General features: G+C 35.9%; 5 protein-coding genes across 7 annotated transcripts; 2 read left to right on the top strand and 3 right to left on the bottom strand.

The window, feature by feature from the left end:
• Positions 1–461: 461 nt before the first annotated feature.
• LOC102627568 (biotin carboxyl carrier protein of acetyl-CoA carboxylase 2, chloroplastic) lies at positions 462–3,222 on the bottom strand. Of its 2 annotated transcripts, none has more exons than XM_006482671.4 (7): positions 2,800–3,222; positions 2,187–2,231; positions 1,938–2,089; positions 1,500–1,824; positions 1,305–1,376; positions 898–963; positions 462–810 (listed from the first exon to the last, which is right to left on the bottom strand). In XM_006482671.4, exons 1-7 carry the CDS (start codon positions 2,965–2,967, stop codon positions 787–789), a joined length of 852 nt encoding a protein of 283 aa, XP_006482734.1. In that variant the 5' UTR covers positions 2,968–3,222; the 3' UTR covers positions 462–786. The 2 variants fall into 2 exon arrangements, with proteins under 2 accessions (XP_006482734.1, XP_006482733.1); XM_006482670.4 differs by having other exon boundaries at positions 2,178–2,231; positions 2,800–3,219.
• A 1,670-nt stretch (positions 3,223–4,892) lies between these two features.
• LOC102627284 (probable mitochondrial-processing peptidase subunit beta, mitochondrial) lies at positions 4,893–9,074 on the bottom strand. Its single transcript, XM_006482669.4, has 9 exons — positions 8,281–9,074; positions 7,398–7,562; positions 7,156–7,293; positions 6,909–7,060; positions 6,700–6,808; positions 6,421–6,519; positions 5,845–5,910; positions 5,527–5,634; positions 4,893–5,408 (listed from the first exon to the last, which is right to left on the bottom strand). The coding sequence occupies exons 1-9, from the start codon at positions 8,947–8,949 to the stop codon at positions 5,322–5,324; spliced, it is 1,593 nt and encodes a 530-aa protein (XP_006482732.1). The 5' UTR covers positions 8,950–9,074; the 3' UTR covers positions 4,893–5,321.
• Positions 9,075–10,005: 931 nt separating this feature from the next.
• On the top strand, positions 10,006–11,632 carry LOC102627002 (40S ribosomal protein S19-3). The gene is made up of 4 exons (XM_006482668.4): positions 10,006–10,188; positions 10,868–10,958; positions 11,039–11,222; positions 11,340–11,632. The coding sequence occupies exons 1-4, from the start codon at positions 10,105–10,107 to the stop codon at positions 11,410–11,412; spliced, it is 432 nt and encodes a 143-aa protein (XP_006482731.1). The 5' UTR covers positions 10,006–10,104; the 3' UTR covers positions 11,413–11,632.
• Positions 11,633–13,534: 1,902 nt separating this feature from the next.
• Positions 13,535–17,645, bottom strand: LOC102626710 (microtubule-destabilizing protein 60). 2 transcript variants are annotated; one of them, XR_008055794.1, is made up of 9 exons: positions 16,265–17,645; positions 16,116–16,161; positions 15,919–16,011; positions 15,696–15,815; positions 15,133–15,231; positions 14,645–14,704; positions 14,463–14,557; positions 14,164–14,351; positions 13,535–13,739 (listed from the first exon to the last, which is right to left on the bottom strand). XR_008055794.1 is itself a non-coding variant. In XM_006482667.4 (8 exons), the coding sequence occupies exons 1-8, from the start codon at positions 17,167–17,169 to the stop codon at positions 14,237–14,239; spliced, it is 1,533 nt and encodes a 510-aa protein (XP_006482730.1). In that variant the 5' UTR covers positions 17,170–17,645; the 3' UTR covers positions 14,099–14,236. The 2 variants fall into 2 exon arrangements, 1 of the variants encoding a protein (XP_006482730.1); XM_006482667.4 differs by lacking the exon at positions 13,535–13,739 and having other exon boundaries at positions 14,099–14,351.
• Positions 17,646–21,323: 3,678 nt separating this feature from the next.
• LOC102626416 (UDP-glucose 6-dehydrogenase 1) lies at positions 21,324–23,900 on the top strand. Its single transcript, XM_006482666.4, has 2 exons — positions 21,324–21,444; positions 22,207–23,900. Exon 2 carries the CDS (start codon positions 22,230–22,232, stop codon positions 23,670–23,672), a length of 1,443 nt encoding a protein of 480 aa, XP_006482729.1. The 5' UTR covers positions 21,324–21,444; positions 22,207–22,229; the 3' UTR covers positions 23,673–23,900.
• Positions 23,901–24,506: the final 606 nt, after the last annotated feature.

The following is a 24,506-nucleotide window of genomic DNA, read 5'->3' as shown; positions in this document are numbered from 1 at the left end:
TAACAATTATTTTGCGTCGTCTTGGGAATTTACATAAATTACCTCGACGTCAAGTTTCTAAAACGAACCAATTGAAATGTATTTTTGGCTGCACAAAAATACAAAACCACCACAGTTGATTAATGCTATCTTACTCCGGAATTGGAGGTATTTTTATCTAGATTAGCTGGCTATGGTAGAGTTGCTCCGCTGCGGAACACTGTTAATAATCACACGATCATAATAATAATTAATTTTTTACTATTTATTATTTTGATCATGTGTTGTAAAACAGTACTCTACAGTAGAATAATTCTACCATTAGCCACTGCCTTTTATCCAATGTTTATTTTCCAACAAAAGTGAAGAAATGAAAATGTTTTAACTGGAATTGTTTTTATATGATAAATTGACCTGTTCTGTTAAATTGCCAAGTGTTTTCTTGCAACAGTGTAACCAAAATATTAACAATCCTCTGCCAATGACGCGAAATAATAATAATATAAAAATAATAAATAGACAATACATTTGATCCCCCCCAACATGACTAGGCAATGAAAGCTTTCCCTTTAATAACTCCACAAAAATGTCTCAAGCTATAATAAACTACTTCAGCGCTCCTAACTATTAAATTATGCCCTGTTGTAAACATCAAGCATTGTAATTGTAATGAACGTACTTCAAACAAATTTCTGAGAAATTATTACACGAAAATTACTGTGGTCGCAAGAAACTAGATATAAAAAACCTATAAACTTCAAGATACAGTGAGGTCTCCACGTCTTGAGAAGGTCCTTGCGGAATTCTTCATGGTACAATGACAAGAAGAGGCTGCATTGAGACAATACATGAGATAGATAAGTTTACATCATGACACCAAGACCGATAAAGAGAGAGAGGCGGGAAGAGAGTCATTACTGTGTCTACGCTAACTGATTTTCCATCTTCTGCCAGTATCTCAGCAATGGTTCCAGATTGATCAGCCTGAAAATCCGATATGGAAATTAATATAAAGAAAAGCAAATCAGGTTTTACTACCCTTGTCCTTGTAGAAACAAAAGATTCGTGATAAGGGGAAGAGAGGGTTGAAGTAGTTGGCTAACATGACTGAACGAAAAACAAGAAATATTTCCCAGAGTTCCTATGTTTGGGCCAATAGGTGGTGTATATATATAAGAAGTGACATATGGAGAGGATGAATTTTCACAAATCCTGGCTAGACTGCAACAAACTGTGAGAAATGGTAAAAGCAAAATAAGTATGCACAAAGGAAACGAGACACTAGAATTACTACATACAGGATAGAAGATAAAGCAAATACATACTTCAATTTCATTCATCAATTTCATGGCCTCAATGATGCAAACAACTTGACCTTTCTGCACCTTATCTCCAACCTGAAAAAACATACACAAGTACTATGACGGAAAAGTTCCCTTACTCGTACTGTGATTTTCTTTTAATTGCTTCTCTGCAAGGACAATGTCTTAAAACCTAAGCTCACCAACACAAGCACTTACCTTAACAAATGCTGGTTCTCCAGGCGCAGGGCATCGATAAAAGGTTCCAGCCATGGGGCACTTCAGCGGTGGATGAGATGATTTCTTTGCAGGGGGAGGTAATGCTGGCACCGGCACAGAAGAAGCAGGGCTTGCAGGAGCCGGAGCTGGAGTGGGAGCAGCTGCTGGGGCTGCTGGCGGTGCAGTCGGATACATCATGTGGGGCATAGTTGGTGGCATATTGACAATGCATTCTGGTGGCTGCAAAGCTTCCTTTTTCCTTACTATGAGCTCACAGTCTGACTGCTTCATTTGCAGTTCCATAATATCTCTCGAATCCACAAGTCTGCTCATGAAGATGACATCAATTTCCAACTAAACTGCTGCGTTTTTGTATTAACCAATTTGCATGCATGCAGAAACTGAAAAAAATATATAAATATATAATTTTTGACTTACTTAACAAGGTCAGATACTTGCGTCATGAAAGCTGAGATAGCCGAAGCATCAGGAATTTTCTTTTCCGCAGATTCAACTTTTTCTTCTGATGATGCAACTTCGGACCCGGTGTCAACTGCAGCTGTGGAGTTTAAAGGCTTCTTGGCAATAACCTTAAAATTACAAAGTAGGCTTAAGCATATTTTGAGAATGTAATCTCATCAAAACACGAAAAATTTCAAGCCACTATGAACAACTCACGTCATTAACCTTTGCTTGCACCTTCCAGACAGCAGATTGCTTCTTGATAGAACACTGCAAAAGTCAAATAAAAAATGAACAAAATCAGCAATCAAATCATTTTGCTGCAGCGGTGGTCTATACCGTTTACACACACGTGATGAAGAAGGGAAAATGATATAACACTACAATCCTTTCACAATCTAGAACTCCTGAAGATTATCAAGTAGTTCAAACACAAGATGAGAATCAAAACTTGAAGCAACAACAATCTACTGGCCGTTCTTATGATAGTCACACACTATCAAAGTTCTTATGATATAACCCTCAACTTTCCTCCGTATGAAATAAAGGACCAAGATTTATCATGAAGATAACAAATGTCAGTCGCCGTAACCAAACTGAAACGAGTTCATTATACAACAGACTTTATATGCACTACACTTAAAAAAAGAATAAACCATTTTTTTTTGGCATGTAAGTTTAATCAGCTTTTTAAGTAGTTAAAAAAAAAAAATCATAGCTTTATGTCGAAAAGACCGCGCAGTACATAACCAAAAGGCCAAATCAATGAAAATGAGAAGTTTGAAAGAGAGAATTGTCTAAAAAATAAAAGAGAAAATAAACCCCGGGACGACATTACCTGGAATCCAGAAAAGGGAGCAGAGGAAGCAAATGACAATGAGGGGTTCGAATTTGAAGAATTCTGAAAGGAAAGCATCTGCTTTTGCTGTTGTGGCTGCTGCCCACCTGTGGATCCAACAGGAGCAACCCAAGAGATCTTGGGACAAGGAATCCAGATTGAAGCCATTGTCGATGATTATGATTTTGGATTTGTTTTTTGGACCCCAAAAGAGTGATAATAAAAAACAGATCCGAAAAACCGAAAAAAATAAAATAAAAAAAAAAAAAAAAGGAAGCAGATTTTGAGAAAGCGTTTCTTTTTTCTTCCTTCTTTTGCTGGCTTCTGGGTGGGTAAGAGAAATAAGTAGGAGAGGAGGGCGATGAGTACAAAGAAGTGAAGTGAGAAATCTAAGGGAACCACGAGGGCTGAAATTAAAATTATATATATATATATATAAAATAAAAATTACACACACATATGACACACCCACATATGATATGTATGTATGTATGTATATATTCATTAATGAATTAATTTATTCAAATAGATAGAGAAAGGGGGTTAAAAAGGGAGTAGAGCTGCTTGTGGGGTTTCGATATTTCCTATGAGACACATTGTTGTTTTAACTAACTTCAACAACTTAAACACACACGACGCATTATATTTGTTAAGACAGAGACAGAGAGACTTTGGGTTGGGGGGGGGGGCGGTTTCCCTCCAATATCAACACGTGTGTCATTGTGGGGTCATCTCCTCCTCCTCCTCCTCCTCGCCCTTCTATCATGTGTGTGTTGTTGGTCTGATGACAATCACAATGACAAAATTTGATGCTTAGCTCTCATCGTCTCCTACCAATGTGCAGCTGCGGTAACCGACGGTTCGTCTTATAATTTCAAAGAACATATTATTATTATTATTTCGTTTATGTAAAATGTCTTCACTTTATAATATTATAATATTATATACATAATAATAATAATAATAATAGAAGATCACCCAACTCAATTAACTCATCGGTAGGCTGATAACTCAGGAAAGAGTTTGGAGTCAAAAGAACGTAGCTTTGGATTTTTAAAAGGACGATCTCGTCATTGAAGGATGAAATTCTAAAATTCTGAGCAAGTCTTTTTGCATGAAAATTAACGTCATAGGAAAAGAACGGAGTCAATTTGAGGGCCTAAAGAATAAAATGATCTCGAAAAAGTTGCAGAAGTCTTCAAATTCATGAGAAGCTCTCTGGGAGGCATTTTTATGGCCCATATATGGATTTGGTCGGAAAACAAAACAAAAAAAAAAAAAAAAATCATAATTTTAGTCCAAAACAAAAGGGCAACAACAACACACAGTTTTGAGCCTTTGAATGATGATTTTAAAATTTTAAGCTGGTTTCCTTAGACGTCTGTATGTTGATGTTGGTGAAACTAGACCAGAGGAGGAAAAAAAATCGATTTACCTTTAAAGGGCCAACTCGAGTTAGCTTTTTACACTTGGTGAAACCATACCATAGGGAAAAAAAAAAGAGTCCATTTGGAGGCTCAAAATATTTTTTTAGAAATTTTTGAGAAATTTTGTAAAAAATTTTAAAAAAAAATCCAAATAAACTATCAGAAGTCATTGGACTAACGTGAAAATCTTTAGGAAGCCTTTTTAGTGAAACTAGATTGAAGGCCAAAAAGAGTCAGTTTGGAGAACCCAAATAATTTTTTAACAAAATAAAAAAAAAAATCTCAAAAAACTAGCAGAACTCGTCGGATTAAATGTGAAACGCTTTGAGATCTTTTTATGGCCCAATAGTGTTTTAGTGGAAAAAAAACCAAATTATTTTTTTTTCAAGGCCAATTTGGGCACAAAAGTAAAGGTCATATAGCACACAGTTCTAGGCCTTTATATGGCTATTTTCTCGTTAGAGGACCAAACCTTAAAAGTTTCCATCCAACTTTTCGCAAGCACGTAGATAATGGTAAAATGAGACCACAGGAAAAAGCAAGAGTCAATTTAGAGACCGAAATTATTTTTACGAATCTTCTAAAAAAATTTTTTTAAAAAAAAGGAGCAGAAAATCCCAAAAACTAATAGAGGTTGTTGAATTGATGTGAAACTCACTAGGAGGGAAAAAGAAATAAGACCTTTACAAAGCCTTTTTGCTATTAATTCAACAGTAACACTTAATTATTATTTATCAATCAAATCGCAGGCAGGCAGTTGAGCCACCAATGCAGCCAACCAGAAACTTTAATGCCTTGAAAACGAAAGGCAATATGATGTGATGCAGCTGAAAATTTATCATCATTCAAAGCTGTTGCTTGAGCTGTTCAGCTCAAAGCAATGAAAATCCGAGGGCCAAATCACTGAAGACAGCTTACTTATTTCCTGAACAAATTATGAAGTTACAGAAGCAAGAGCTAGAAAAGAATTCAATAAAATACCATAGCCCTGAAGCCTCTCCCAAGGGCATTGATTGTGTAAATTGCAACCCAAAAATTGTTTGAAATCTCCGCCCAGGAAGGCGGGGATGCAGTAATGAACAACCATGAGATAACTTAGTATCTATTCCAGTAGGTTCTGCGTCTGAACCAGTTGTAGTCGGGTAAACCTTGAATTGGACCCATTGCAGCAATTGCGATATCCTGCACAGACCAGAAAATTAGCAAACCAGTTTTGACAAGCAATTTTTGGTCCCAGAAAAATAATAGTGGAATGTTACAAGCACAATAAGAATTGTGGGGGTACGACTGTAGTACATACCCTGTCGTAAATAAATCTGTTTGCAACGCGCTTGACAGTGCTTGCATCTACGGAGTCTATCCTAGCAAACAATTCAGCAAATGGGATTCTTCGACCATATGTAAGCAGCTGCAAGTAAAAGCAGACCAAGGTGAACAAATAAAAAGATAAAAAAAAAAAGGCAATATTTTGGCAGTAGCAGAAACTATGGGCACATGACAATCACATTGGTTATTCTGGCTGCAAATAATCAAGCCCAAAGTGATTATTCAATCGTATAATAGACATTGCAAGGTATAGGTAATGCAAAAAGGCTGGCATAGTGATAGGAAAATATACCTGGCGTCCAATATCTTCAGCTACAGGGCTTGTTCCATCAATGTGAAGCAACAGGGATGATTTCAACTGCAACCAAAATACTAGTTAGCGCCATCCATGAAAACATGAATGAGATTCCATCATCTATGCAACACATAAACCAATCAAGTTTCACAAATACAAATATGCCTCTGCTAAGAGGAAGAGGATGATAATGGCCACCCTAGACATGTATGATAGACTAATGATGGATTATGCACTGACATGAAATAAGACCATACGAAAAGAAAAGATGTTTAGATTCTGATTTCACTTGAAATCAAAATTAGACACAGATATACCATTTATCCATCTGATCCTAAGAAGCACACACTTGATAAAAGAATGTTCAGATCCAACAGAGTGAGAACTCTGATATGCATAGCAAAGCACGTAAATGGACAATGCAATTCCAAAGAAAGGCGCAATAGAATATCAGTAAATTGCTAAAAGTAATAATATCTTTATCATTGATCTTTCATTGTATTACAACCCTACAAATGTCGGGAGTAAGCAAATGTCCAAATATCCAGGGTAAGTAGGAAGTGAAGCAGCAACCTGATTACGGGCACGAGTGACATCAGCTTCTGAAACCCGATAAGCTAACTTGGTAGTCTCGTACATAATTGCATAGGCCAAATCATCTAAGCAATCCGGCTAAAAACAATACAAAACATAATAAAACTCGATCAAAATCAATATTCAGTTTTTCAAGTTCAACTTTTCATGCAAAAAGAAGAAATAAATTGCACAGAAGAGTACCATAGACATTGGCAGAGAAGAAAATTTTCTGCAAATGAAAAATAAATATTTGTTCAATGTAGGGAGTGACCTCACCTTAGCAACAGCATAAACACCAAACAGACCAGTGTCTTTGTAGTTCGTGTTGAAGGCCATCATGCTTTCTGCAATTTCATTAATGCCAACTCTCTGTGCCAGCTCGGAACTGTTAAGGGATTCTCAAGAGCAAATCAATATGAACGCTAATGGGCAAGTAGTTCTAATTTGTGAACAAGATGCCTTATTGACAAGGACAAAACACTCACCCCATGTGCTTTCCACCCACTGAATTTTTATTCCATGAACCCAACATTGCCTGCATAACCATCAGGGCAATGGAATCTGGATCTGTCCAAGATGCTCCAGCGAAAGCAACCGCAAATTGTGCCAAAGGAATATCGTCATCAATTATTCTAACCTGTTTTCACACCAATAATCAAAATAAATATCTCAGAGATGGAAATTTGATAGCATAGAGGACAATCAAATGTATTTAAATCACACTTCCCCCACCTCAGAACCAGTGAAAATTGCTGGTTCATTTGCAACTAATTGAGAAGCGGTGGTTGGATCCGCTGATAATTTTGTGAACAATTTCTTCACTTGCTCAACAACTTCTTCATGCTTCACAGCTCCAGAAGCAGCAATCACCTAAAATGAAGGTCCACGCAGAAGGAAACATAATCTGTTGATCAGTACTATGGCCCACACTTAAGACAAAAAAATATCATTAACGTCAATGGTTATCTCAGTACCATTCTGGGAGCAGTATAGTGAGTGTGAATATAGTTCTGCAGATGTTCTTTTGTGATTGTCTTGATATTCTGAGCAGGACCGAGAATAGTTCTCCCCAAAGGAGTGTACTGGAATGCAGTTGCATGCAAATGATCAAAAATGACTTCCTCTGTTTGCCCCTCAACCTGCAACAATAGAAAAGAACATGATTATGATCTAAACAATTTAATGAAACTTAAGGGAGACACTGAAAGAAATAATTTAACTTTCCATATAAAATAACACACTGTTGCATTATGTTATGTAACGAAATGACCATAATTGATAGGCTTGAAAACCATAAAAAATCATTATTTATTCAACATGAGCCAAATGCAGCACATACGGAGTTTTAAGCTTACTAATACCGGGCACATTAGTAAGTATTAACAAGAGAAATGAAAACTCCCAAAATTTCATCCAATTCACAGCGTGTTGAGTAAATCAGACAAACACTCAGCATAAGCAAGAACAACCAATCAACAACTAACTTAGAAAAAAATACAAAGACATATTTTAACATCAAGTAAGGTATACAGTATTTTAACAATATTGGACAACAATACTATTCCTCTTCGGAAATATGAAATAGATACTACCCGTATGCAACTAAAATGAAAAATAAAAAATGAGTAATGTACAATAGAAATAGTAGTAAAAATTAGCAAAAACTACAAAACACCACCGACTATTAAACAATTAATACTCATGACACCAAAAGAGCAAAACAGACATACATTAAGCTAAGCCTACTCCCTGACTAAGAAAAAAAAAACGTTCCAACACTATCAACAAATCAAAACTAGCCAATCCTATCCATAATTTGGAAAAAAAAAATCAAAACTTTATTTATTTAACTCTTACCTCCTCCATTTCTCTCAAAATAACATCCCGTTCCCTGGTGATCCTCGCTTGATCAAACGTCGAGTTCTGCAAAATATCAGCCAAAATATCCAAAGCATTATTCACATCCTTATCCAACACCTTGGCATAATAGGTCGTCTGTTCCCTGCTAGTGTAAGCATTCAAATGCCCCCCCATATTCTCGATCTCCTCCTCCAAATCTCTCGCAGTCCGCTTCTCCGTCCCCTTGAATATCATATGCTCCAAGAAATGAGCCGTCCCGTTCGTCTCATCAGTCTCGAACCTCGAGCCGGCGTCAATCCAAACTCCAACTGTGGCCGTCTTCGCGGCGAGGTTCGACTCGGTGGCGACGCGGAGTCCGTTAGGCAAAGTCGTGATTTTGGTCTCCGGCGCGGCGAGGATGTGCGTGTGGGAAGTAAGGGTCGGGTGCGGGGATCCGTACTTTAAGAACTTCGGGTCGGGGTTTTCTAGGTTTTTGAGCTTGGCTTTGACGGCTTCGGCGAGACGGTCGTAGATCATGACATTTGGGGGAGGCGGGGACGGCGGCGGAGACGATGGTGACGTGGCGAGGGGTGAGGCGGAGGAGGAGGATCGGATGGCGGTAAAGAGGGCCGTGGACGAAGGCCTGTGAGACCGGCGAGCTAGGGTTAAAAGATGCTTAAACGCCATCGTTTGGACTCACTGATGATATGTCTCGAGTTTCCTTTTCACTCTTGAGTCGAGATTGCTATGGTTAGTTTATAGGGTTTGGTGTGCCAGTTCTATTATTGAGCGGAGGGACACCGTAAAAAGGCACGAGTTTAGTTTGAAACGGGTGACTTATTTGTCTCAACTACGGTGTCGTTTTCGCTGGCTCTGCTTCTTTCTCTTTGACCAATATTTTTTTTTTTTAACAATTACCCGTAATATATATTCTATTGTTATTTTTACGATTATTATTTCTTAAGGAATTTTTTTTAATAACATGAACGTTCCCTTTTAAGGAATTTTATTGTTATTAATATGTGACTCTGAACTTGGGTTCATCATACATATTTTTTTGTATTATCATTATTATTGTTATTATTGATCTAACAGCAACTTCATTTCCTTCTTACTTATTTTTTTTATCATTTTTTAAAATAAATATACATAAGATTCTTGTAAAAGTAATAAATTCTCTCTAATTACACAGTAAAATAACTATAAATATTGAATTAAAATCAAAAGTGTTTAAATTGATATTCTAAAATTTCACATTATTAAGAAATTGATAATTTTTCTTATAAGATCTAAAAAATGAATTATATTATCTCACGATTTAACTGATGAATATTGTATATATTTAATAGTAATTTAGTAGATTCAGTTTATATTTATTTGCCGCTTGATGGCAAATATAATTTATTAAAATGAGAACGTTCATATGGAGACGGATTGACTTGCCGCTTGATGGCAAATATAATCCACCTTGCTTGTGGTCCGTATGGACAAACAAATTGATAAACGCAGTTGGCAAGTCATCGCAGGACATGATTTTCCAAAATAATATTTTTGGCAACAAAAATATGAAAAAGTTTTAAGTTGAGCAATATTTGTAAATTGACTAAATAATTTGACCATATCTACAATTTTATAAAAGTTCTTGAAGCCGAAGCCTAATTAGACACTTAGCCCAAGCCCAACAACAAAACGCTGCGAACGGGAGCAGAAACCCTAAAATCGACGACTATATATACACACCGAAAATAACCAGCGGAGAAACCCTAGAGAGAGAGAGAGCGCAATTCCACCACCTTCTTGCAAAAGCGAAGCTTTGAGTCGCTCTCCTGCTCTGTTGTGACCATGGCTACAGCTAGGACTGTCAAGGACGTGTCTCCTCATGAGTTCGTGAAGGCTTACTCTGCTCATCTCAAGCGATCTGGCAAGGTAAATTTACACAAAGCTTCTCACAAACGTAGACGTATGTGTATCTGGGTCATGTTTTTCTTTTCTCGCTGTAGGATATATTATGGGTCATTTGGGCCTTTTGATTGATTATTTATAGAAAAAGGTGTAAGCTCTTGGCATAGCATACTGTCTGTTATTGACGGCTGATCTGGTTTCTAGTTATATTATGTTATTTACTTCTAGGTTTATGGTTTTAACGTGTATTTGATTGTTTGATTTTTGAATTTAAGTGGAAAAAAAGTTGGATTTTCATTCCAGTTCATTTGTTATTGAGGTGGTTGTGGATAGGAATTTAACTGTTTGGTTCATACAATGTTATTCGACCTTGACTTTAATGGAGATTGTACTTGTGTTTAAACAATTTAATGTAGTTGTTGGTGGGTGTGTAAAGCAAACTGATGATCGTTTGTATAATGCTGTACGAGTGTCCTGTTATTAAGATACAAAACTGCCAGAATTGGTGGACTTATTACTGTTCATGCTTACTTTTATTTAGGAGTGTGTAAGAATAATGTATAACTAGTTTGTACATTCCTTGGTAGATTGTCAATTGAAGAGAAATTTTAGATTTGTTCAGTTTTGCTTTTAATGTGATATTTGTGCTTCAATAGTCTTGATTTTTTTTTATTCTTTTCCTTTTTATCTTGTCTGTAAATAGATGGAACTTCCCCCATGGACTGACATAGTCAAGACTGCTCAGTTCAAGGAGCTTGCTCCCTACGACCCTGACTGGTACTATGTCAGAGCTGGTGAGTTTGTGTGACCAGTTAAATTAAGTATTGGTGTCAAGGTTTTATGCTGTGTGTCTTATACTTAAACGGCATTGCAGCCTCCATGGCAAGGAAAATCTACTTGAGGCAAGGGCTTGGTGTGGGTTCTTTCAGGAGGATTTATGGTGGAAGTAAGAGGAATGGAAGCCGTCCACCTCACTTCTGCAAAAGCAGTGGTGCTATTGCTCGCCACATTCTTCAACAGTTGCAGAACATGAACATTATAGATATTGAGCCCAAGGGGTAAACTCTAGATATCCTTAGGACTTGTTTAACATGCACCGTTCTTCTATTGTTAGTTATTTTTGGGGTATGTTATGATCTTATGCTTATTCCAATCTCTATTTTCTTGTATAACAGTGGAAGGAGAATTACTTCCAGTGGCCAACGAGACCTTGACCAAGTTGCCGGAAGGATTGTCGTTGCTCCTTGAAGCTGCTCGACGGTGATCTTGTTTGATTTATTGCAGGTTTTTGTTAGTTGATGGAATGATGTTGCATTCTTAAGTAAGTTTTGATTCCAAGTGTGGACTTTTTATGATGAACCCAGCTTCAGTTTTGTTGCTTTTAGATGTTTGACATTTATCTGTAGTATTCACTATAAATTCCTGCTATCCAAGAGGCTGTTGTTTTATAGATATTATATTTCTGATCTGTTGTTGATTTCATTAATCAATTCACAAGGATGGGAAGGATATTGATAGATGTTGTCATCATCGTAATAATTTTCAATTTGCACGATCGCTACCAAAGTTCTCTGTAGCTTGCATCTTCCACCTGCAGTGGAGAAGATTTTATTGTTATTCTAGCAAATCTTTCAGATAGAAGTAAGAAAATGATGTGATCTTTGCAATAAAATAAGTTGACAGTCTGCCAATTGTGTCTGGCAAGTTCGTCAGGAAACAAGCCCATGTTGTTTTAAGTAAACAAATTTAAGCAACATGCGGAAATGGAAAAGAACTAGCCCGGACCAGTGACTTCACGTCATTAAGAATTTGGCACCCAAGGGAAAAGAATTTTATTCATTCATGTGTCTAGGGACACCGGTTGTCCGAAACTTTGGCTCTAGGAATCTTAGCCTTTTATTATTATTATAATTTTTTTTTTTTTGTTGTGGGGGGGTGGGGTTGTGGGTTGGTGGTGGGGGTGTTGAAAGGAATGAATTTCATTGAAAGGCTAATAATGGCCAACAACACAATTTCATGAAGGCGTAAATCCAAGATCACATCTAGGATAAGCTTAAGTGCAATTTATTGGACAAAATCTAAGACCAAGCCTAAAATAATATGGCCTCTACCAACAAACCACAAAAATAATTTTATTCATTAGAACTATTTTTAGCACATGAGAAATTTTCTAGGATTAGTCCAGCCCACCTCACCTAATGTAAGTGAGGAAAAGTGGACTATGTCAGGCCTATCGTCCAATTCTCTCTAATAGACAAAGCAACTTCGTCACTTTCGTGTACCCATCGGACGGCAGCCCTTTCGGGGGTTCCTTAGGGACCGATTCACTCTGCGTAGATTGACTCCTTCCAATCAACCAAAAAAAAAAAACTACAAAATAATGCAACACAATATTAAAAACGAAAGCAAAAAAACAACCAACAAAACTACGAGGACCCAGCAACAAGAATTCTCTCTTATGGTAATCCTCAAAAGAGCCTTTAGATGAACTCTTATCCTAGGCCATCGTTTATTTTTGTCTTAGGCCACTGAAGCCTAACACCAACTAATAGAGCCCCTCAATGACTCCAACACAAGTATATCATCCTGATACGAATAGTGATGCGATCCTACCATCATCGGCACCCAACCTCAAGAGTGAGGCCACTAACTTTAAGCAACTTGAATTGGGAATGAATTCCATAGAGTGGAGAGAGAGAGAAATAATGCCATAAATGGCTACTAATGCCATAAACAAATTTCATATAAGAACCACTCGTCTCAAAAACTTTCAATTAGATGTACCTTCTACGGCTCTGCCTCTTTCTTTCCATCTTTTATTGCTCTCCTGCCATCTGATTGTCGAGTAACACAGTACCTTTGTTTCTTCTAGTTTCATTAAATAATCATTAGCACCCTTAGAACCCTGAAAACGCTGCTTCCTTTTGCTTCATGTTCTTTCCTTCTAGTTTGAACGATGCATAGACACCATCACCATGATTGTCCATAATCTGATTCGCAATCAAGATTTTTGACATTGAATGTTGAAGATTAATATCTAGAAATTCTCGGTTTCGGATTTCTAGTGGATTTCGTGTGAATTTGCTATTAAATCATTTTTATAGAGACGTCGTAACCCCTTATGTTGTAATAACGAATTCGCAAGAAATTTACATTTAGACATCTGCATCTTTGGATTAATATCTTCGAAATTTGAGAGATCAAAAGTACATTACACCAGTCCTCGCACACATATTTGAATCGGACTAGAAATTTTGCTGGAAGTCTCACTAAAATGTCTCGGATGGTGACTGGAAGCAAGTAGTAATCTCCTCCTTTGGAGGATTCTTATCCAATCTTGAAAAATATTCAACACTTCTTTTGTCCGAGAAGATTTTACTTTATATTCAATCAATGATTGAAAAATATTTAACACATCTTTAGTGTCAGAAGATTTTAACACGACAGTCACTGTATATATAAAAATTTACAAATTTTTTCTTTTCAACACAGGAAACCAAGGCCTCAATATACTCGGAGAAGTAGTATTCCCAATGCTAAGAGAAGTGGTATTCCCATTAGAAACAAGAAACGACCTGGCACATGGATAAAAAGGTTTAAAAAAGAGAAAAAAAAATAAAAATAAAGGAGGACTGATTCATGTACTCAGCGATGTGGACCGTGAAGGTGGCTGACGCTGTGAAGTTAATTTGATATATACTGCGTGCATACAATGAGTTTCAGAACTTTTGTAAATTTTGACTAAATAATGTCCAAGAACTTTACCAGAGCTCTACCATGAACAAACCTCCGAGTACAAAGCTTTCAAAAACAAGTAAGAAAATGATTGATCTTTTCGTTAATAATAAGTCCGCCAATTACAGATTCTAAGTTCAGTTTCTTCAAGTAACAAGCCAGGGGACATTAAAAATTGCAACTAAATTGGTTGCTGCATATACAAATAAAAAATGGATACAAAAGGAAAGAAGGAAAAGAAGAAACGAGGATCAGAGAACTAACATTATTCAGAAGTTGGAATCCAAAGTAAAGAGTGATGCCGAAAACTTCTACTTTAGACTTCTTTGATGGCATTTTACTGTTGGTAAGTGAAGGAGCTGATATCATTCCATGATAGGCAGCATTTGATCTTCTTGTGTTGGGGTATGTGAAACTTTGGATCTCTTGGAATTGTTGGATGCTTCTCTGACCTGAAAACAAACCAAAACAAAACACACAAGAGCTTAATTCATTGTGCCTTGACTGCTTAGCATTAAGTGCTATAAATAATGATGGCACCTTTGGTTTCAGAAACACTTTACCTTCTGGGAATGAAAGGTCTATCAAAATAGGGCATCGGCTGTGCCTTTGGAACGAGCTCTTTCCTCAACCTTCTTGTTTCTTCTTCTTCTAGCAACTACAAACCAGAAGGGCAGAATAAGAATATCATTCAATAACATTACAGAAACATCATCTCAAGATCATGCCTTTTCAAATCATGTACCTTCTGCTGCCTCTCTCTTTCCATCTTGTATTGCTCAATCAAGGACATTTTCTCAGCTACCTGATTCATCATATAACCCATCAAAAAACACAATCTAGTCAGGCCCAGGTCAGTGATCCATGTGTGCACAAAGCACAGACTATTTGGAATTGCTGATAACTAAAACCTAACTCTCAATCAGTATCCAGTAAGAGAGTCAAACCCTACATTTAAGGTGCTATATTGTCGCATAACACATATGCAAGAGCACACATTCAAGCCACTAACTATTGAAGCTTTGCGGCCTATTTGTGCTGAGAATCAGAATCTACCACAAGAGTCAATCAATATCTTAACTCAAGGTTGTCTCACAACGTGCACAAATGTCATGATCTTATGTTAGATGACTTAAAAAAACTTGAAGAATCATGCCTTTATAAACCACCTTCAATTGGCTAATTAAACTGTATATATATTAAGCAGCAGACCATCAAATAGTGACGATTTACCTGTTGGTCGAACTCAGCACGCTCCACTGCCCGTATGTCACTGTGGAGCTTCAGGTCAACCGGCCTTGTATACTCTTTCACAGCAGGTTTAATTAGACACTGAAAACACAAACACAAAGGCCGTAGCAAGCGATCCCTTCAGCACAAAGATATAATAAAACCTCAAATACCATAAATCCCCCTTGCAAGTAAAAAAAAATGCTAATGGTCGTATATCAACATTGTAAGCTCTTATCTTCTCTTAGCAATTGACTAATCTCACAATTGTTGTAATGACATTCAACCAAGTAATCGAATCCAAAGTTAGTAACCATGAGAATACACAGAGAAACAATTTAGTAGCTCAAACACAAAGCCAGAGTAACTGATCTCATTAGCACAAAATATTTGAGCATTCTCATTATTTTTGTAACAAAATTCAAGCAAGGCATCAAAAATCCCAATCAGACATTTTTTTTTTTCGCATTCAATTTTAGAGGCCACGACAAAATTAAAAACAATTTGAACCTAACAAGAGAATTGAAAGGAGATTTTCCTCCATAGATTTGAATGAGAGGTCTCACCTCAGGTTCATCTGTTGTCCAAGGAAGGCCTTGAGCAACAGGAATCCGCAACTTCTCCTCCTCATGCACCATTTCTTGCACCTTCTTCATGAATTCCTCCTCCTTCTGTCTTCCTCTTTGCTATAATCATAAACCAATTACCAAACAATCACAATGAGATTCACAACAATCATAAGTTGCATGTTGCTTGGTCAACTCAAAACTTATTTGAAAAAATATCGACCTCAGTTCTTAGCTTAAATGGTTTTTGGCTTGTGACTTTAAGTTGATTCTTATTCCATCTCCTACTTCCCAAGGTCCCACATGATTCAGAGCTCTATAATTCAAAGAAACACAAGCACAAAAACCATCAACTCAAATTACAACGATGCGAGAAATTCAGCAAACATTAAGGTGACCAATAAAGACGTGGAAGCTTACATTTCTCCTGCTTCTTCTGCCTCCATTCGACGTCCTGCTAGAAATACTGAAAAGGACAAGGTCAGTATGAAAAAAGATAATATAGAAAATAAAAAATGAGGTGGTGGCTAATGAGTTGAAAGCAATCAAATCAAAGCATTGTTACCAACCTTCCTCTACTACTATCCCACGAAGAAGAAACTGAAGCACGAGAATCCAGCCCCAAATTCTCAGCAGTCAAGATCAAATCTGATGGACAAAATGAAGAACAAGACGACTCCCGAGACTCAGGGGCCTTAGGCGGTTGGGGAAGCACTTGCAGCCCAGGCAATGCCCATTTCATTGCCTTCTTCTTAACATCAACCTTTTCTTCACACTCTTTCTCCTCCTCTTTTCCCACAGATTCCTTAGCATTCGGTATGGAAAGCAGTTGCTCAAAGGCCTTAACCAAGTGCATAACCTTCCCATTTTCAGGAACACTGTTTCTTGCTTCTTCAAGCAACTTAGCCCTCCTTCTCTTGCTTGTTGAACTCCCCTTTTGTTGAGGCGACTCATCCTCATTCAAATCTGCAGCATTTTCACCCTCAAAGTTATCCTTATTTGCATCATCGAACTCATCATTGTCTTCAAGAAAACCATCCCTTTTCTTAAAGAAATCCTCCTGTGAAGCCCTCAGATTCTCATAAGCTACACAAAGACACTTCTTCACATTCCCCGCACCAAATCTTTCTTTACACTTGCACTCAACAACACTTGAAACTGAAACTGAACCTGTACCACCATCTTTCTCTTTCTTCAAATTCTTCTTAGGCACCACCACAAATTTCCTCTCTCTAATCTTGTTTCTTGGCGAAAAAACAACATGATTCGTGTTTTTTGGTGCCGATTTCCGTGACTTTCCAGACTTTGTCAATGGAGAATTTGAGGTTTTAACGACATTAGGGCTTGAATGAGAGATATTAGGATTTACATTCTCCGATAATTTTTTCACTTCTTGAATCTTTGAATGGCACTTCTCACCATCTTTCACTGGAGTCAAAGGCTTCGAATTCTTTGAAACCAAACTCGACTCCATCGAGAATTCGATCAAGAAAACAGTCAAGAGCAGGAAACCAGGGATGGATTTTGTTAGTTTGATGAGAAAGAGGAAGAAAGTCAGGGTTTTGATTTGACGAAAGAAAGAATGAATCTGAGGGAATAATTGATAGAGGATGGAGAAGAAAAAGGAACGTTGAGATTTTGGACGCTCTGCGTAACGGCTAGTTTTTTTTTTTTTTTTTTGCCCTTTTCTTTCCCTGGTGGGTTGTTTGTTGATAAATCGTTGGATTATTTAAATTGAAATTTTTGTCGGTGTTTTGACCGCTGGATTTGCTGAGGGTAGGGCTCAGATTGATTGGATTAACAAACTAAAGAACCGTTACGGAAAATGGTAGTGTGGCTAGTGCTTAGTTGCCAGAATTAATCTAACCGCAATGCAAATTTTAAATTTACCCCTCATCATTAATCAAAAATACAATCAAGTTCAAGGCCCTCACTTCTTTTGGGCTTCTGTTGGCATTTTACCTCACTATATATTTTATTGGCCTCATTTTGATCTTGTGTTCGTGACTGAGGGACCGAGTGCAGCTTCATTTTGGGCCAAGTTCATGAGCCCACTTCATCAAGAGAGAGACGCTGCGCTAATCTTTTGAGTTTTGGGTTTGGTAGTAAACATCGGACTTAATTGTAACATTCAAAAAATTTCGAAATAATATCATGTTCATGTACTTGAGATATTTAGGCAGCGTTTATTTCTTCAGAATGTGTATGAATATAAAAATTTGAATATCTGAATATAAGTGATATTTTTATTTGTTTTCATAATAAAAAAATTTTTAAACTTGGTTATTTAATATTTATATTCTTGTAAATCAAAACAAAAGAAAAAGGATTATATTTTATAGTTTTGGAAAATAAGTTATTTTATAGAGAATATTTTGAAATATAATATTTACTTTTAATTTAAATATTTTCTCATTCAGATAAAAATCATTAAATTTTACTTCTTTTATTTAGATGTAAATATTAAAAATAAAACATAAATTATGAAAAAAAAATAAGTAAAATTTTTTAAAAATCTAAAATTAATAAAATTTCAGACTTCAAAACAAATAACCTTTTAGTTTGTATCTCAATTGATGTGTCAATAATAAAAAATTGTTATTTATATTAAAAAAGATAAAACTAAATAATTATTTATTACTTGAACAAATCAGATAGTGACATATCATTTATCACATCAGATGAGATACAAACTAACAAATATGACGATTCCATCCTTTATATATTTGTTAATGAAGTATGTGTGTGTATTGCATCACTGAATGGATTTGTCTTTTTACTTGATGATAAGCGCATGGCCACATGCAAATTTTTTCACATGCTGTGAGGTTTTTTTTTTTTTTAATAGTTTATCATTTCTTTTACTATTTTTTTGTCTTGAGTTGTGAGAACGATAATCTGTCATCATCACCACGATCTTTTTTAAGTTTCCAGTTGGTTCAATTCTCTAACATCTAACCTTCCAAAATTATTTTATTTTATTATACTTTTTTTTAAAAATATGAATAACTTCGGATTTACTCAACGTATTTTCTGAGTTTTTAAGCAAGTTCATTCTTAGATTTCAAGTTGTGTGTGCAGGCCCTTTTACCAAAAATATGGTTGAATTAAATATTGTCTATTTTTCTCATGCCGTTAAAGCACATGAAAATCATTGCCCGCGCTTAGCTGTCACTTTGCCTAATTATGCCTTCGGGGTTTAATTTTTTGAAAGACATTTTCTACCAACTTCATTTCGACCGACTTTAATTGATCCTGTCTGGTCAAAATATGTGTTTTTGTCTGGCAGCATGATAATTGCATAGGAAAGGTAAAAAATTATTATCTTTGGTCTGTCAATTTTAGTCTCTGAAAGGGCAAAAATAATATCGACTTTCATGATTAGAGCAATTAAAAAAAAAAAAAAAATTAAGCCAAATATGTCTTGTGTCAGTCAGATGATATTGCCCACTTTCGTTATCATTGTAGAATTTCTAAATCTTAGTTTTACAAAAACGACAATATCACAATATTACAGTTCCATCCCTCGTAGATTTGTTAACTAAAAACATATTTATTTCAATAATATTGACTAATAATATGACTATAAATTCTTTATACAATTTAATAGGTCGTGGCATGTTGAACAAAAACATCACTTACCTCACATGACTTACTTATATTTATTTTGTGTTTTCATTCAATCAATCATAATATGCTGCACTAATTTGTATAAATAAAATTTTACTCTTCAATCAAATATATATGGTAATATTTTATGCTGTTTTTAATTTTTATGACGATGTGAATTTTAAACAATGGCAACTATAGAACATCAACTTAGTAACAAAAAATTTGATAATGTATGATAAGTCGTAGCAGAAAATTAGTTAGACAATATTGATTGGTTTCAAATTGACAATTTAAAATGTGGATGCATTTCTTCTGAAGAAAGACTCAATGAATTATATATATATGTATAACATTGATTAATTTTACATTCTGTTTTACAAAACAGAACAAATTCTAACGAAATTTTTACCCCACAGGCGAAACCATACTTAATTTATGACGGGATTAGTATTTGCATTACAAAAATTGCAAGTAAATCTTGTAGAAATATCCGGGAAGGTTACAAAATCAGTGCTTTGTATTGAAACCGCGTAGAATAAATCTACAATTTCTATATTCTGGCAGAAAAAAAAAATCTGTGGGCACTTCTGTAAATTCGTTGATTGACCGACTGACCACTTTACATTTCCGCCCTTCATTGAGAGCTCCCGTCAACTATTGGAACAATAGGGCAATAACATCTGGACCCCTAATTTTGATTAAATCACAAAAAAAACGTAGTTTACAACTTTTGGTCACATAAACTTTTTTAATAGAAATAGCGGCGGAAATGTTCACACCCAACGCTTTAAAAAGTTTTAATATATTAGGTGAAAACCAAAGCTTTTAATATATTAATTTAAAAAGTAAACCAATTGGCAATAACCATCTAATTTTAATACCAATTAATTTTAATGATATTTGTTGATTGTTTAGTAAGTTTTATCAATATGATTTCATTAGTAATGAGAAGATGCATTTGAGAGTTGATCTTAAACATTATAGTTGTAATGTAGTTTGAGATTTAGGATTAAAAAATTAGTCATCTATTCTTTATTTATGCAACGGTGGGTACTTACTACTAAAAGATTAACAATACATCTAATTGTCTACAAATAATTATGTTGGTGTTTATTCTCCTAGTTTCTATTGCAACTAATGAATGATCTTTTTCAGCTATGCGTATTACTAAGAATAGTCTCTGTAATAAAATAAATGTGATTTTTTTACAGGCACATTGCTAACAAATATCTAGAGAAATTTTGTCAAAAAGGTTAGTATAGAATCAATTGTAGATGACTTTCGAGGTATGAAAGAACAAAAAATTTGTTTTTGATATATGATGAAATTAGATTTACATACAATTATTTTGTATTGTAATTAATTTAAGACTTGAATATCATGTATTTTTATTTGTTCTGACAATAACTTTTTCATATGCAATTAGACAACTGCAAAATCTAATTATTGGTTCCACCTCTGAATAAAAAATAATAATTTGAGAAGTTCAAAAAGAAAAAGAAAATATGATTTGAGTATTATATTTCAAATTAGCTTTTAAAAATATAGTAATATAATTAATGAACTTATTAATGGATTTTACACAAAATTTAACAATAAAACTTATATTGGTTCAATTGGTAAAGGTAAGTAAGTTTCCGGGTTTATTATGGGTACTTGACTCTGGTTTGATACGATAAATGTCTTCAAAAATTTTTAAAAAAGAAAAGAAAAATAATCAATCATTTTGATCCGTTCATTTGATTTGATTCATGAGTTTAGGATTGATTTAAATTTTTGTGATTGATAAGCGATCAAACTTAATTAATTTAAAAAAAACACAAATAAAATCCAAAAATACCCACTTTAGTTAAATCTCATACACACTTGATCCAAGTGGGATTTAGTAAACTTTTATAAATAGATTTAAATAAAATTAAAAACTTGAGCTTTTCTTTTAAACAAAGAAAAGTAAGGACTGGGAGGTTATTATCCAATTTGGTGGTAATAAACTGGAGAGGGCACGGGGGTCATTTTGGAAAAAGGTACGGACAGATCTCGGACAAGAGTTGAGTATTTATACCCAACCCGCTCTCTCAAAATTTCATATCGTTGTAGAAACAGTTGTTTTGATTTTGAGAAATCGAAGCTCACTGAGGTAAAAATTAAAATCTCAATTCTTCGCACTCTCTCTTGATCCGAAATGTGATCTTACCGTTTTTTTCATATCTGTTCTTTTCATCTCTGAGCTCTTTGTTGTGTTAAAAACTTGTGTTTTTTAGATATGAATCGAATGAATTGTTGTTGGATCTGAAGCAATTATGTGTAGATCTGTTATATGGGTTTGATCCTTATTGTGATTCGACAACTGGGGTTCAGATCTTATTGAGTTTAGTTGATTTCTGAGTTCATTTTTATTTGAGCTGAATCGGGTTACTTGCTGTCTAACGGAACTTACTTGGAGTACAGTACATTGTATGAAAAATGGGTTCGCTTTTTCCTTTTTTTTGTTGGTTTGAGGCTAATTCGCAGTTTGAAGATCAAATTGAGTTTGTTAGTGTAGATCTTGGAAAAAAAAATTGTGTATAAACTATTCTGCTTGTGTAGTTGAGCTATGCATGTTGGACGTAGTGCGTAGAGTTGCTGAAAACTAAAATTTTCCGTCGTTGTGGATGGAAATGTATGTATTTTTTGTCTTTTTGATTGTTTGAAGATTCTGTAATGAATGACGAATGACTGACCTCGTAGTGATATACTTATTTTTTTTATGCAAGACTAGTTTGCAAATTGTCGATTCATTTATTTTGTTTACTGTTTCATCTTTGAAAGCGGGTTATGTGTTATGAAATGCCGGAAATGGGTAATGTTGCTTGTTTTCTCATGCATGCAAGTTAACTTTTGTTCTTTCCATTTTCTGTAGGTTATATTGATTAGTAAAGGAAAATGGTGAAGATCTGCTGCATCGGTGCTGGGTATGTTGGGGGGCCGACAATGGCAGTCATTGCACTGAAGTGCCCATCCATTGAAGTGGCTGTTGTTGATATCTCTGTGTCTCGGATCAATGCCTGGAACAGTGACCAGCTCCCCATCTATGAGCCTGGACTTGATGGTGTGGTAAAGCAGTGCCGAGGGAAGAACCTGTTCTTCAGCACCGATGTTGAGAAGCATGTCTCTGAGGCTGATATTGTCTTTGTTTCGGTCAATACCCCAACTAAAACTCAGGGTCTTGGTGCTGGCAAAGCTGCAGATCTGACATACTGGGAGAGCGCTGCTCGTGTGATTGCCGATGTGTCAAAGTCTGACAAAATTGTTGTTGAGAAATCAACAGTTCCTGTAAAAACTGCTGAGGCAATTGAAAAAATTTTGACCCACAACAGCAAGGGAATCAAATTCCAGATCCTTTCAAACCCGGAGTTTCTTGCTGAGGGAACTGCAATACAGGATCTTTTTAACCCAGATCGGGTCCTTATCGGTGGTAGAGAAACGCCAGAAGGCCAGAAAGCCGTCAAAGCCTTGAAGGATGTGTATGCACACTGGGTCCCAGAAGACCGAATTTTGACCACCAACCTCTGGTCTGCAGAGCTTTCGAAGCTTGCAGCCAATGCTTTCTTGGCACAGAGGATCTCATCTGTTAATGCCATGTCAGCTCTCTGCGAGGCAACTGGAGCTAATGTCAGTCAGGTGGCATTTGCTGTTGGTACAGACTCTAGGATTGGGCCCAAATTCTTGAATGCTAGTGTTGGGTTCGGTGGCTCCTGCTTCCAGAAGGATATTTTGAATCTGGTTTACATCTGCGAGTGCAATGGCCTTCCAGAGGTGGCTGAGTACTGGAAACAAGTCATTAAGATCAATGATTACCAGAAAAGCCGTTTTGTGAACCGCGTAGTTGCCTCTATGTTCAACACGGTTTCAAACAAGAAGATTGCCGTTCTGGGATTTGCCTTCAAGAAGGATACCGGTGACACCAGAGAGACCCCAGCCATTGATGTCTGCAAGGGGCTTTTGGGAGACAAAGCTCGGTTGAGCATATACGACCCACAGGTCACCGAGGACCAGATCCAGAGGGACCTTACAATGAACAAGTTTGACTGGGACCATCCTCTTCACCTCCAGCCAATGAGTCCCACCATGGTGAAGCAAGTGAGCGTGGTCTGGGATGCCTATGAAGCAACAAAAGATGCCCATGGTGTCTGCATCTTGACCGAGTGGGATGAGTTCAAGACTCTTGACTATCAGAGGATATATGACAACATGCAGAAACCAGCATTCGTGTTTGATGGCAGGAATGTTGTTGATGCCAACAAGTTGAGGGAGATTGGTTTCATCGTGTACTCCATTGGTAAGCCACTCGATCCATGGTTGAAGGACATGCCGGCTGTTGCATAAAAGAGATGCCAATGGGCATGCTCGTGTCATCGGGCATCAGATTATAGATGATGAAGAAGTCAGTTCAATTCTTTACTATATTTTGATGAGTTTTTGTTGTGCCTTTGCTTTTGCTAAGAGGCTCTATGTTTTTGCCTTGTCACTTTATTTGATGATACTACTGTCTGTCTGTTACTTGTTTGTTAGAAGACTCTATTGATTTTTATTTGATTTAATCCGTTACGACCATATTATTAGAAGCCAGATGTCTCATGCGCCACTCAAAGCCGCACGTTGCAGTTGCAGTTGCAGATATAAATATTTAGAGTCGCTGAAGCTATGAGAGATTCATCTTAATAAACAAATGGAAAGTGGGAACCGTTTTGGCTCACGATCCAATGAAGAGCAGAGTTGCAATGGAATGGTTGACTTCTATAAGATTAAAAAAATCATATATTACACAAAACACAATAAGTGATGAGAAGTACTTCTATTAAATCCTCCTCACTTAACGATATTTCAGAAAGATTTTGGTAAAATTAGAATCTTTTACGGGATAATGTCCTTTTTCTTTTTTTGAGAAATGATAATGTATATTCTTTCTTCAAAGAGTGGGACTATTGGCATCCTTATAAATTTCTCTTAACACTCCTTTTCTTAAGTAGTCTCATTAAAATATTTTTAAAAATTATAAAATTCTTTTAACACCTCCATCAATGATAAAAATACTCTTAAGTAAAATTTATTGTGTAAACTTTATTTTTTTATTTTTCATTATTAAAACACATTTCAATAATCATATCTCTTCCATTTAAAATAAAAAGACAATGATTTTTCATTCTCTCCATTGTAACC

The sequence above is a fragment of the Citrus sinensis genome, chromosome 6 (genome assembly GCF_022201045.2).
Source record: "Citrus sinensis cultivar Valencia sweet orange chromosome 6, DVS_A1.0, whole genome shotgun sequence".
Classification (NCBI taxonomy): Eukaryota; Viridiplantae; Streptophyta; class Magnoliopsida; order Sapindales; family Rutaceae; genus Citrus; species Citrus sinensis.
The sequence above is the reverse complement of the archived record's forward strand: the minus strand, read 5'-3'. Positions and strand labels throughout refer to the sequence as shown.

What these genes read in the sequence shown, in the direction of transcription:
- LOC102626416 (XM_006482666.4), top strand. Translation starts at nt 22,230, where the DNA reads ATGGTGAAGATCTGCTGCATCGGTGCTGGGTATGTTGGGGGGCCGACA.
- LOC102627284 (XM_006482669.4), bottom strand. Translation starts at nt 8,949, where the DNA reads ATGGCGTTTAAGCATCTTTTAACCCTAGCTCGCCGGTCTCACAGGCCT. An exon ending in GTGGGTGGAAAGCACATGGG is followed by an intron (nt 6,809 to 6,908) that starts GTGAGTGTTTTG and finishes ATCCCTTAACAG; the next exon opens with TTCCGAGCTGGCACAGAGAG. An exon ending in CTGAAGATATTGGACGCCAG is followed by an intron (nt 5,635 to 5,844) that starts GTATATTTTCCT and finishes TTTTACTTGCAG; the next exon opens with CTGCTTACATATGGTCGAAG.
- LOC102626710 (XM_006482667.4), bottom strand. Translation starts at nt 17,169, where the DNA reads ATGGAGTCGAGTTTGGTTTCAAAGAATTCGAAGCCTTTGACTCCAGTG. An exon ending in TGGGATAGTAGTAGAGGAAG is followed by an intron (nt 16,162 to 16,264) that starts GTTGGTAACAAT and finishes TGTCCTTTTCAG; the next exon opens with TATTTCTAGCAGGACGTCGA. An exon ending in AAAGAGAGAGGCAGCAGAAG is followed by an intron (nt 14,558 to 14,644) that starts GTACATGATTTG and finishes TCTGGTTTGTAG; the next exon opens with TTGCTAGAAGAAGAAGAAAC.
- LOC102627568 (XM_006482670.4), bottom strand. Translation starts at nt 2,967, where the DNA reads ATGGCTTCAATCTGGATTCCTTGTCCCAAGATCTCTTGGGTTGCTCCT. An exon ending in GAGAACCAGCATTTGTTAAG is followed by an intron (nt 1,377 to 1,499) that starts GTAAGTGCTTGT and finishes ATGTTTTTTCAG; the next exon opens with GTTGGAGATAAGGTGCAGAA. An exon ending in AATCAGTTAGCGTAGACACA is followed by an intron (nt 811 to 897) that starts GTAATGACTCTC and finishes GTCTCAATGCAG; the next exon opens with CCTCTTCTTGTCATTGTACC.
- LOC102627002 (XM_006482668.4), top strand. Translation starts at nt 10,105, where the DNA reads ATGGCTACAGCTAGGACTGTCAAGGACGTGTCTCCTCATGAGTTCGTG. An exon ending in CTGGTACTATGTCAGAGCTG is followed by an intron (nt 10,959 to 11,038) that starts GTGAGTTTGTGT and finishes ACGGCATTGCAG; the next exon opens with CCTCCATGGCAAGGAAAATC. An exon ending in ATAGATATTGAGCCCAAGGG is followed by an intron (nt 11,223 to 11,339) that starts GTAAACTCTAGA and finishes CTTGTATAACAG; the next exon opens with TGGAAGGAGAATTACTTCCA.